The 12,123-nt window shown below is 30.7% G+C and overlaps 1 protein-coding gene across 1 annotated transcript; it reads left to right on the top strand.

The window, feature by feature from the left end:
- Nucleotides 1-6,150: 6,150 nt before the first annotated feature.
- Nucleotides 6,151-10,681, top strand: LOC102587049 (WEB family protein At3g02930, chloroplastic-like). Its single transcript, XM_006347531.2, has 3 exons — nt 6,151-6,541; nt 7,079-7,286; nt 7,616-10,681. Exons 1-3 carry the CDS (start codon nt 6,525-6,527, stop codon nt 10,298-10,300), a joined length of 2,910 nt encoding a protein of 969 aa, XP_006347593.1. The 5' UTR covers nt 6,151-6,524; the 3' UTR covers nt 10,301-10,681.
- Nucleotides 10,682-12,123: the final 1,442 nt, after the last annotated feature.

Here is a 12,123-nt window from a genome sequence, read left to right as displayed (position 1 = left end):
TTTGGGAATTTTTAAAAAATTTTCTTAAATTTTTTTTTTTTTTTTTTTAAGTAGGCTATTAAGCATCTGCATTTAAAAACAATATTATTATTATTAAATATATTATCATTCTTAAGCATAAAATGATAAAAAAAAAAAATACATCTATTGAGAACATTAAAAGTTATTTTTTAAAATTTTGTAGGTATTAATTAATTCCTTCATTTTATTGACTGGTTTTTTTTTTTTTTTATATATATATATATAGGTAAATAGAGATATGATTGTTTTTTTAAAAAAGAAAAAAATACTCTTTCAAAAACAAGAAAACATATATAGTGAATTGTAATAATTACACGTATATTTTAAAAAAAATGTAAGATAACTTTTGGTTTTATTGGGACAACAAATTACTCAAACTATTGTTATTTGACTAAGAATCTCTTTTTTTTATTTATAAAAAATTGTCCATTTATCACAACATATTATAATTTACATTAATAGTGTAATTCTATATATGAAGTTTAGAGAGGGTGACATATATGTTGATCTTACTCGTATTTTAAAAGTAAAATAAATATTTTCGATAGATTTTAGTCAAGAAAAAATATTTTAAAGTAGTTAAAATAAAATGAGTGAAAAGCCGCGATTCTCACAAGTTAATTTTCATAAATTGGACAACCATACCATGGAGAAACAGTATTACATAATTATTCACAAAATGGAAAAAATTTCATTTGTATAATTGCATCAGTAGATGAATAGAAAAAGGTATTAGTGTGATATATAAAAGGCTTAGATATATCCTTCGTTAATTTAAACTATGGACAATTTTAAATCAAAATATTAATAATATGAATATTCTTAGATCAAATTATTAATGATAGATATATATCATCAGTAATACAGTTTCTTTATATATTTTGGAATTTGTGTGGGTTAGTGGAAATAACATTATTAAATTCCATAACATGAAAATCAACTTTATACTTGCATAGGCAACAAAATTCCACCTTCTATAATTTCTTTGCAATTGAAATTTGGGATGAATTTTTTTTTTTTTGAAATAATTTCTTTGCAATTGAAAATTGGGATGAAATTTAATTTTTTTTGAGTTATGGCGAAATTATTATTATATATTTAAATTATGCAAGGGCTATATATTATTTTCTGAATTTAATTTTATTGTATTATTTACACTCTAAATTATGTCAGAGTCGTATCTTTTTTCTGGACTTAATTTATCTATATTATTTAAATCCCTACAATATTTTGATCCAAATTTCATTGTTGTCTAAATGCAATTATTGATCCAATTTTTACTGTTGTTGTAATGCAATTTTTGATGGCGGTTTTTTTTTTAATTTAGTTTTGAAAGTTATATTGGTAAGTTTTTTCTCAATTTTGATCCAATGACATGAACAAGAAAAATAACTTGTAAGTTTATACACTAAATATAAAGACACACATGCAAAATACTAACTTCACTACTATGTCATCTTCATAAATGAAGAAAACGTACATGTGCAAAATATCAAGAATAAATTTATAGATATCAAAATTAGTGATGCACATTAGTAGATACAAAATTTAATGCAACTTGTACTTATTTGTACAATAACATCATATATAATAGGTTAAAAAACAACTAAAGTTTATAGGGTAATAGGACCTCACATACTGAAAGGGGAAAATAATACAGAAAAAATAAATAAATTTTAGGACGCAATAAGGACACCTCATAGTTTAAGCATGTAATTAATAATTTTACTATAGTTTATGAGGATTTATTATACCTTATCCCTTGAAAATTATGTATATTAATTCATAACTTGGGACGGAAGTCGGTAAATTATGAATTTATAGTAAGTTCAGAACTCATAAATTTAAAAATTCTTACTCCACCTTTCGCAACTTATGAAGGTCAAAATAGGAAATACTATCTCCGTCCACTTTTAATTGTCATAGTTTCCTTTTTTAGAGTCAAACGATAATAACTTTGACTAACATTTTATGATGTATTTTTTCATCATATTGATATGTAAAAAAAGTGAAATTTATAGTACTTTTCATATAATTTTTGAATATCTAATTTTTTTTGTTTATAATATCGAATAAGTGTTATTTAATTTAACTTCAAAAATTAGTCAAATTGACTTTTGAAAAATACAACATGACAATTAAAAGTGGACAGATGAAGTACTTGAAGTTGATGGATTTTGGTTCCTTCTTCCAAGATGGAATTTGATTATTTGTCGAGATTGTTATTCTCCTTTAGCACACGATGAATTAGTTGGGGTCTATAATATCATTAAAATGATAAACTAATAAGACACAAATTTCAATGATAATTATTGAGCTTGTCTCCCTTTTAATTTCCTTGACTAATACTCCTCCTAAATTAATCATCACTAATTAATCCCCCCTTTTCATGATTTGTTCCTAGATATATATACATGTCTCTTTCTAGTTAGTTCTATATATAGAATCTCCTTATATAAATTAATAAGGTGAAATGTAAGTTCATACCTTCTAGTGACATTCTCATCTTTATAATAAACTATAATTACATAAGTTATCTAATTGACTATGACATGTTATATTTCAAGTGAAAAGAACGATTAATGAAAATGGTATATACCAAAATTATAACCCAATTAAAGAAATTAGTAAATTAATCAAACATATCAAAGGATAATTTATTGTTTAGGTCCTGATTGACCATAGATTTTAAGAGTATTTTTTTTGTTTTGAAATATTTGATTAAAATAGTAAAATTATGAATCTAAACTCATAAAATTTAAATTTTAAATCTTGTCTTTGATCGAAGGGAGTACATGCTTAATTGCTTTTGCTTTTTACAATGGACATAGAGAAAAACATAAGATTATTGAATTTAATTAACTTTAATGTAATAAAAAAATACATATTTTATACCATCCGACTATAATAAGATAATCAATGACAATAGGTAATTGTCTATAGTAATTTAAATATAATAATGCACTAAATAATATAATTATTATTTACTAATAATATAAAAATTATTTAACGAGCATTAATGAATATAAGTTACTCCCTATACAAAAGAATAATTGTAATAATTAATTAGATGTGTGGCTAAGACAAGAGATCTAGAGAAGGCAAGAACATTTATGGATCTATGTAGGGACTCATTTTCCTACCTAAATGTCATAGTCCATAAAATATTATATTATATAAAACTATATAATATACCCCAGCTAGCATATATTGCTAAAGGTAACGTAATAATAATTGCAATTTTATTTTGAAGTGACTTCTGCCTGCTAGCATATATACTACTTATTACTTAGTAGTAACTAACTTATCTTATTTGCTTGTTTGTTTGCTTGTCAATTTCCTACCTAGCTATTTCATTCATCTGCACCTGAGTTACCTATATAATTGTCGAGTTATTCTTAATCAGAGATTTTAAAATTAAATTTTGAAAATGAAAAAGATTATGACAAAGTTCATCCCACTTTCGGTGATGGAGTTACCTTTATTCACTGAATGTTGGTTCACATTCTTTAATTTATCAGAAAATTATATTATATAAATAGATAAAAAAATATGTATATATATATATATACTTTTTATATTTTAACTTTTCTTATTGCAAAAATCCTAACTCAATGGTTACCCTCTTCAATAGACCTTACATGATCTGATCATATGGTTCTGAATTAGTTGAATAATCGAGCTTTCATAAAATTTGAGTTATTAATACTAGTAAGAAGCTTAATCCCTCTAAGTTCCTCGCATATGTCTTTAAAGACTTTGGGACTGAGATCAGACTCGAAAAAATAATTAATTTCATGAATTATTTGATTATCGAAATTCATATGTATTTTTAAGAGTGCAATATTTTCTATTTTATTTATTTTGTTAAAATTTTTAGGCATATTGGAGGCCTTGAAATGGTAAGATCTATAATTGTGCTTATAATAAGTTAGTATCTTCTCTCAAAAAATTCAAATTTAATTTGAGACTTTATTCATATTTAGTAAACAATAACATTGTCCGTGTATTATAGCAAATGAATTAATCATATTCTTCATGACTTGATCTAATTTGTTGGGGCGAAGCTAGTCTTCGAGACATGAGTTTGATTGACTCTAATATTTTAATTAAAATTCCATAGGTATATATTATTAATTTAAAATTTAATAATTTAAAAGAGATTATTTCAAACTCGTAAATTTTAAATTTTCACTCCATCTCGATTAATTACATGTACATGTGAACAAATATCATCCACATTGTCCTTCTTCTCATTTCCTTTCCTTTTATGAAATTTAAGACTTCTTTTCTTTTATAGGGAAGTGGATGTTTTCTGAAATTCAAACATTTTGAGTGAAAAATTAGAAAATTAAATTTGTTCAACCTTCTTAATAAATGAAAGGATTTTTTTAAATGATAAACACTTTTCACCTCTGATTATGAAATAATAAGTTGAATCATCAAGAAGTGAAATAAGTGGGTCGATTAACCAATAAAATAAAATAAAATCTCTAATTAATGGACCATTCGCCCCCCCCCCCCCCCCCTCCCCCAGCTAATTAAAAAAGCAAAAAAGAATACAAGAAAAGAAAATTTCAACAAAATAATGTACAGTATTATTTAGTTATTGTAGAATTATGAGTTAATAATGACTCCACTAAAATAAGTATACTCTCCTTCTGATTATTTTGATTTTTGGACAACACTATTTAAAATTGAGAAAGATAATTTATTATGTGACCACAAAACTTCAAGCTTCTTAAAATATTCCTTCCAGCCTCATTAATTTTTAACTACCCACTTAAATTTTTATTTATTTATTTTATATATATTATGAAAAAGATATTTTCTCCTCTATTTTCCTCTTAAATTAACTATTCATTCTCCAAATTATTTATAGAACTTTTTGAAATACTAATACTCATGGACATTGTGATAAAATATATTTGGACTTTGGACACTATTTAAAAAATAATAATTAATTTGAGTATTTTATTATAATAACCATATTAATTACTATTTGGTCTTAGGAGTTGAAATATAATCCGGAAAATAAATAATTAAAAATAAATTAAAATATAAAAAAATATTTTTCTCTTAATATGCTAAAGCGGACAATTAATAGTGAAAATATAATTTTAGTACAATAGATAAATAAAATAAATATTATGATAAAATATATTTAGATTGCACGTCATTTAAAAAATAATATGTAATTAATATGCTTATTTTACTATAATAACCATATTAATTACTATTTGGTCTTAGGTGTTGAAAAATGATTTGATGAATAAATAATTAATTATAAAAATTAAAATGGACAAATAAAAGTAAAACTAGAAGTTTAGTATAATAGATAAATAAAATAAATAAAGAAAGTATTTCTTAAAAACAGTGAAAAGTCATGAAATGAATAATTATTGGTCATGTAATTTTTCCATAAAAAAAGTCAGTGTAAATTATGTAATATAAGGTAATGTTGAAGAGAGATGAGTACTAGTTAAGAAATGATATCTTTAATTTTGTCAAATTCCTATTTTTGTACAAAAGAAAGTGCAGCTTTATACAATAGACACAAGAAAGAACAACAACCCCCTTGTTGGACCCTTGTCCCCATTTCCTTATCTTTATGCTGAAAAAGCAGTAAGAAGTTGATTTTTGGATTCACAGGTCTTCCTCTGCCTCTGAAAAAAGTTACTCCTAGCTAGTACAACACCCTACTAAAGCATACACCTTTTTCCCCTTTTCATCTTTTGACTCGGTAAAAACCTAGACGTAACTGATAAAGTTATTATCATGTTAGTAAAATGTCATAAATTTTGAATCGCGGAGGAATCAATTTCAAATTTCACGTGTAATAGAAGCTTAGTGCACATAGTTACCTTTTAGCGCAAGGGTCAAGATGTCATAAATTTGAATCACGAAAGAATCTTTTTCAAATTCCATATGTTACAGAAGTTTAGTGTATCAGGCTACCTTTTAGCGAAAAAGGGGTTTTCTTAAGTTATTACTCATGTAATCAAGATGTCATAAATTTGAATCGCAAAAGAATCTTTTTAATTTGTGTAACGGAAGCTTAGTGCACCGGGTTTTTAGGGAGAGGGGGTTTCTTTGTAATACTCCCCTTGTGTTTGTGTGTTTGTGTGTGAGAGAGAAAGAGACATAGACAAAGTAGTGTTACTACTAATGTAATGGTGTGGCCACTCTGGAGACAGAAGAACACCAACCCCAAATGATTTTCTCTGTAAATTCTTCCCTTCCATCAGTTATACTACTGATATACTACTCCAGCTACTAGTACTAGTATTGCTACTACTGGAATTTTTACTCTTTTCTTGATATAGAGACTCAAAATTTCTTTGTTTCTTCTATCTGTCTCTCTCTCTCTAAGCCAAGACTATGTCAGCAGTATAGCAGCAAAACATCCTCATTTCTTGATAAAGACCCATTCTTGTTTACTTAAGTTGTGAAATTGGAACTTGTTTCTTGTTTGCTGCAAGAATCTGCTTCCCACCGACACCATGGCTACCAAATCAAAGTAAGTGACACTGGATCTGATTTGGGTATTTTCAAGATTTTCATTTGATCCTAGTTTGTGTGTTGTATTTGCATTTGTTACTCATTTTGAGGTGCTTTGTTCTGTTTCCTAGAAAGGCATTCTCTTTTTTTTTTTGATGACCCTATTTTTTATTTTGTGCATTTTGTACTTGGATAGTACCTAGATTTGCTTGCTTGTGATGTTGTGTTTTGGTGGATCATAATTCTTTTGAGGATTCTTATGTACTTTTGACTTGATCTTTGGATCTAAACTTGTACTCCTATTTGCCCTAATTTTTTGATGGAATCCATTTTTGTGCTTTTGATTCTGTCTCGTTTACTGCAACTGTATGATAAATGCTGATATAAAAACTAAAAAAGAATAAACTTTTTGATGTAATTTGGTATAAAGTTTCCAACTTTAGCTTGGATCCATCAGAATTTGTTTGCATTTCATGAAAACGATTAGTGTGTTTCTGTTTCTAATCTTGCATTTTGAGAATTACCTAATTGTTGCTCATTTGAACTTGTATATCAGATCCACTCTGGGGGATACTCCTAATAAGTCAACACCAGCAACTCCTCGAGACCGGGTGAGCAAATTGAGCAGGGGACTATCAAAGTCTGATGCTGATTCGACCTCGCCATTGCAGAATTCACGCCTTCCAGTTGAGAAATCTCCAAGATCTGTTACTTCCAAGCCTTCTGTGGAACGGCGGTCTCCTAAGATCAGTACTCCACCTGATGTAAGTTTCACATAATTCATTCCTTGACTGATTATCCTTGGTTTGGCCTGCATTTTTTTCGGGGTTGGTGGATCTAGAGATGGAAAAAGGCATGGAGTTGAACTCTAGGATGCAACTTAAGTTGCAATGTCTTGCTGTGCTATGTTCTAATTAAGTGAAATCTCAGTTTTATTCACCATTGGTTTAAATAAATGCACTAGCAGTCGTGGCGATTAGTGAATTATTTAGACTCGCTAACAGTAATGGCTGAAATGATCTCTAATATATAATGTTTGTCTCAAAACTTACACATTCTGATCAGAAGCATTGCATGATTTAATTGTTGTCAGAAAAAGCCAATGCGGATCCTGAAGCCATCAGAGCTGCAAGCTGAATTGAATGTTGTTCATGAAGATCTTAAGAAGGCAAAGGAGAAATTAGCTTTAGCTGAGAAGGAGAAGGAGAAAGCACTTGAAGAAGTGAAGGAATCTCAGAAAATGGCTGAAGAAGCCAATGAGAAGTTGAGAGAAGCAACGGTGGCCCAAAAACGAGCTGAAGAGAACTCTGAAATTGAAAAGTTCCGTGCTGTTGAGATGGAACAAGCAGGCATTGAAGCATCTCAGAAGAAAGAAGAGGAATGGAAGAAGGAGCTTGAAGATGTGAAGAACAAACATGCTTTGGATGTTGCTGCTCTCCTAACCGCCACAGAGGAGCTTCAACGGATAAAGCAAGAATTATCCATGACTTCTGATGCCAAAAATCAGGCACTCAGCCATGCTGATGATGCCACAAAGATTGCTGAAATTCAGGCAGAGAAGGTGGAAATTCTCTCCGCTGAGTTAGTGAGACTGAAATCTTTGCTTGAATCAAGGAATCAAAGTGATTCTAGCGAGAAGAATAAGTTGGTGGAAGATCTGAACATTGAGATAGCAGCACTGAGAGAAGTAGATAATGAGAAGAATAAGTTGATGGAAAACCTGAAACTTGAGATTGAGGCACTGAGAGCAGAAGACTGTGAGAAGAGTAAGTTGTTGGAAAATCTGAAACTTGAGACAGAGGCTCTGAGAAAAGAAGATGATGAGAAAAATAAGTTGTTGGAAAATCTGGAAAATGAGAAAGAGGCACTGAGAAAAGGAGATGTCGAGACGAATATGTTGTTAGAAAATCTGAAACTTGCAAATGAGGTATTGAGAAAAGATGATGGTGAGAAGAATAAGTTGTTGGAAAATCTGAAACTTCAGATTGAGGCATTGAGAAAAGAAGATAGTCAGAAGAATAAGTTGTTGGAAGACCTGAAACTTGAGGTTGAGGCACTGACAGAAGAACTCGAGGAGGCAAAAAGTTACGAAGAGAAATTGGTGGAGAAAGAAGCTCTCCTGGAGCAACTTAATGTTGATCTGGAGGCTTCTAGGATGGCTGAATCTTATGCACATAATCTAGTGGAGGAGTGTCAGAAGAAGGTTGAGGAATTGGAGGCACAGTCTAAGGAGGCCCGTCATTTGGAGAGGTCTGCATCTGAATCACTGGAGTCAATCATGAAACAGCTGGAAGGAAGTAATGATTTGTTACATGATGCAGAAGCTGAGATTGCTTCTCTCAAGGAGAAGGTGGGCCTACTTGAGATGTCAACGACAAGACAGAAAGGGGATCTTGAGGAATCAGAACGTCGTGCTCAGGTTGCCAGGGAGGAAGCTTCTGAAATGTCAAAGAAGGTTGAGTCACTTATTGCTGAGCTTGAAACCGTGAAGGAGGAGAAATCTCAGGCTATCGAGCAAGAGAAACTAGCGGCAGAAAGTGTTCAATCCCTGTTGGAAGAAAAAAATAAACTTATAAATGAGTTGGAAAGTTCCAGGGAGGAGGAAGAGAAAAGTAAGAAGGCAATGGAGAGTTTGGCATCAGCATTGCATGAAGTTTCTTCAGAAGCAAGAGAGGCTAAAGAGAGGTTTTTGTCTAGCCAAGCTGAACAGGAACATTATGAAACACAAATAGAAGATTTGAAGTTAGTACTGAAAGCAACCAATGAAAAGTATGAAAGCCTGCTTGATGAAGCAAAAGAGAAAATCGATGATCTCACTACTTCAGTCGAACAATCTAAGAATGATAACCAGAATCTGAAGGCTGAGTGGGAGGACAAGGAGCTTCATCTGATGAGTTGTGTAAAGAAAACTGAAGAAGAAAATTCTTCAATGGAAAAGGAAATAAACCGATTGGTAAATCTGCTAAAAGAGACTGAGCAAGAAGCTGCTTTCAAAGAAGAAGCAGTTCAGTTGAAGAATTCTCTACAGGAAGCTGAATCTGAGGTGACCTATCTAAAGGAGGTTCTTGGTGAAGCAAAGGGTGAGAGCATGAAGTTGAAGGAGTCTTTAATGGACAAGGAAAATGAAGTGCAGAATATTCTTCAGGAGAATGAGGAGCTTCGAAGTAGAGAGGCCGAATCTTTAAAGAAAGTTGAAGAGTTGTCCAAGTCCCTCAAAGAAGCTTTGGCCAAAAAGGAATCTGAAGAAAATGGAGAGCTTTCTGAAAGTGAAAAAGACTATGACATGCTTCCAAAGGTGGTGGAATTCTCCGAACAAAATGGAGGAGGAAGAGTGGAGGAGAAGCCTAAGATTGAAGTTACGCCTCATCAATCTGAGCCAATCCCAGAAGAAAAATCTGAAGTAGTCAACATCACCTTGCATGATAAAGCTGTTGAGACCCTCAGTGAAGTTGAAAAGCGAAATGGAGAACTGACTGGAAACAACAACAAAGAAAAGGAAGACAATGATTCAGCAGAAGGTGAGTTTAAAATGTGGGAGAGCTGCAAGATTGGCGACAAAGACTTCTCTCCTGAAAGAGAGACAGTACAAGAGGAGGAATCAGATTCAAAGACAGAGGCTGGAGAGAGCTACGACCAGGTAAATGGATTACCTTCAGCGGAAAATCCTGAGAATGCTGGCACATCTCCTACAAAACCACAAAGTCAGAAGAAGAAGAAACCTTTGCTTCATAAATTCGGAAGCCTACTGAAGAAGAAAGGCACCAGCAGCCAGAAGTAATACACCGGTTGTCACCTATCCTGTTGCCTGACATGTAGAGAGGTATACTAAATTCAAGAGTAAATGTTGAACTTAAATGTGTTTGCTCAAAATCTTTGCTTTATTTTCTCTTCTTTGGTTATTTGTTTGTCCCAAATAGATGTTTACATAAGAAAAATGATTGTATCATCGGTAGTGTTCCATTCTTATTAGTTCCTGGGGTTCAGTTTCTCAATGTGGTTTCTCATCATGTTGAGCTAATATCCTTTATTTTGTATTATTCTTTTTAGCTTTGTTCATTTTCTATACTTTTTAGTATCTGATTTCCATCAGGAGATCAAAGAGATGCTTTTCCAAGTGTTCTATGATATGGTCTAGAATTGGTCTTCCGTCCATCGTCTATATCCTAGTGAACTTTGTGATGTTGAATTCATTAGTGTTCTTGAACTATTGTTACTCAATTAGTCAAGCTGCTCGTCTCAGGGAGATCGGTTTTATGATCCATTACAATTATCCATTTGGTTATACGGCCATTTTCACAGTTGTTACTCAAGCTGCTACGCGTGGTATAACTGAAATTTCTCTTGCAGTTAGCCACTAAATGAGCAATTCTGCTTGGTACGAAGGAAAGTATTTTTCGGAAAATGTTTAGAAAATAATAACCCTTTTATTGTGTTATGTTGCTTAGATCTTCTGGGAAAATACTTATGGAACGAATGACTTCAAAAAAGTCATTTTTCTTCATAATTATCTCGATTTTTATCGTTACATCATTGCTCAAACTTTAAAACTTAGCCGCGTAAAAGTTCGATAAGCTACAAGTATATACGCGTATTCCTCTTACTATTATATAGTGTTAAATTAGACAAAAATAATAGTGAATTGATGCTTGGATTAAAAATGAGATGTACAGGGTATATATAACATGTTTTACTATAGATTTTAATAATTTTTAATTTTTTGAGAGAAGCTGGGAAAATGTCATTTTTGTTACTCCATTTGGTTGTTTTAACCCAGGATTAGAGCTACTCCAATATTGTCATCCACATAACATGTGATTATGCCAAAATTACTTCTATCAAAATCAAAATTATGTCATAACTAATCTCAAAATTACTTATATCAAAATCAAAATTTTAACTAAACATAAAATAAATTAATTTCACATTTTATTTTACGGAATCATTAACCTCATATTTCATAACCAAACAATCCCTAGATGGTTAAATATCAATCTTATAATCAACGCAACTAGCCCATGAGTCCATGACTATAGAAATTTATAATTTCAAAGTTATTATATATTTATAAGGTATAAAAATATAATACATTTATGAATAAGTAACCCGATCATTGTTTATATCAAAATAATTGTTTAAATCAAATACGAAAAAAATAATTACTTATCTAGAATTATCAGGAAACATTTTGATTTTTGACCATGGAAATTTTTCATTTTTTTTGAGTTGAACTTTGAAAAATACGTTTGACCATAAAATTTCGAAATTCAACTTAAAATTTCACACTTTTTAAGAATTGAAAAACAACAAAAAAATGTTTTCATCTTTTTCAGTTTTCACTCAAATTACTCACAAAAAGTCAAAAATAACTCCAATTTATATTCTTGATCAATTTTCAAACATCATTTTTCATGAGGGAGTAATTTTTTTCGTTTCAAATTTCACGTTGAAATATGGCCAAACAGCCGCTTTTTTTCGTAACCAAACTACCTCTAAGTTTGGCCGTGGGCTGATCTTAACTTGGTGATTAAGGGAAAAGAAAATAGCGCGAAATTTCTCGGAGCTCCAAGCCAATTTATAAACCGCTAAACCAGTGACCCGAGT

The sequence above is a fragment of the Solanum tuberosum genome, unplaced genomic scaffold (genome assembly GCF_000226075.1).
Source record: "Solanum tuberosum cultivar DM 1-3 516 R44 unplaced genomic scaffold, SolTub_3.0 scf00093, whole genome shotgun sequence".
NCBI classification, from domain to species: Eukaryota; Viridiplantae; Streptophyta; class Magnoliopsida; order Solanales; family Solanaceae; genus Solanum; species Solanum tuberosum.
The sequence above is the reverse complement of the archived record's forward strand: the minus strand, read 5'-3'. Positions and strand labels throughout refer to the sequence as shown.

Coding starts and splice junctions, on each gene's coding strand:
- LOC102587049 (XM_006347531.2), top strand. Junction 7,287..7,615: donor AGATCAGTACTCCACCTGAT/GTAAGTTTCACA, acceptor AATTGTTGTCAG/AAAAAGCCAATGCGGATCCT.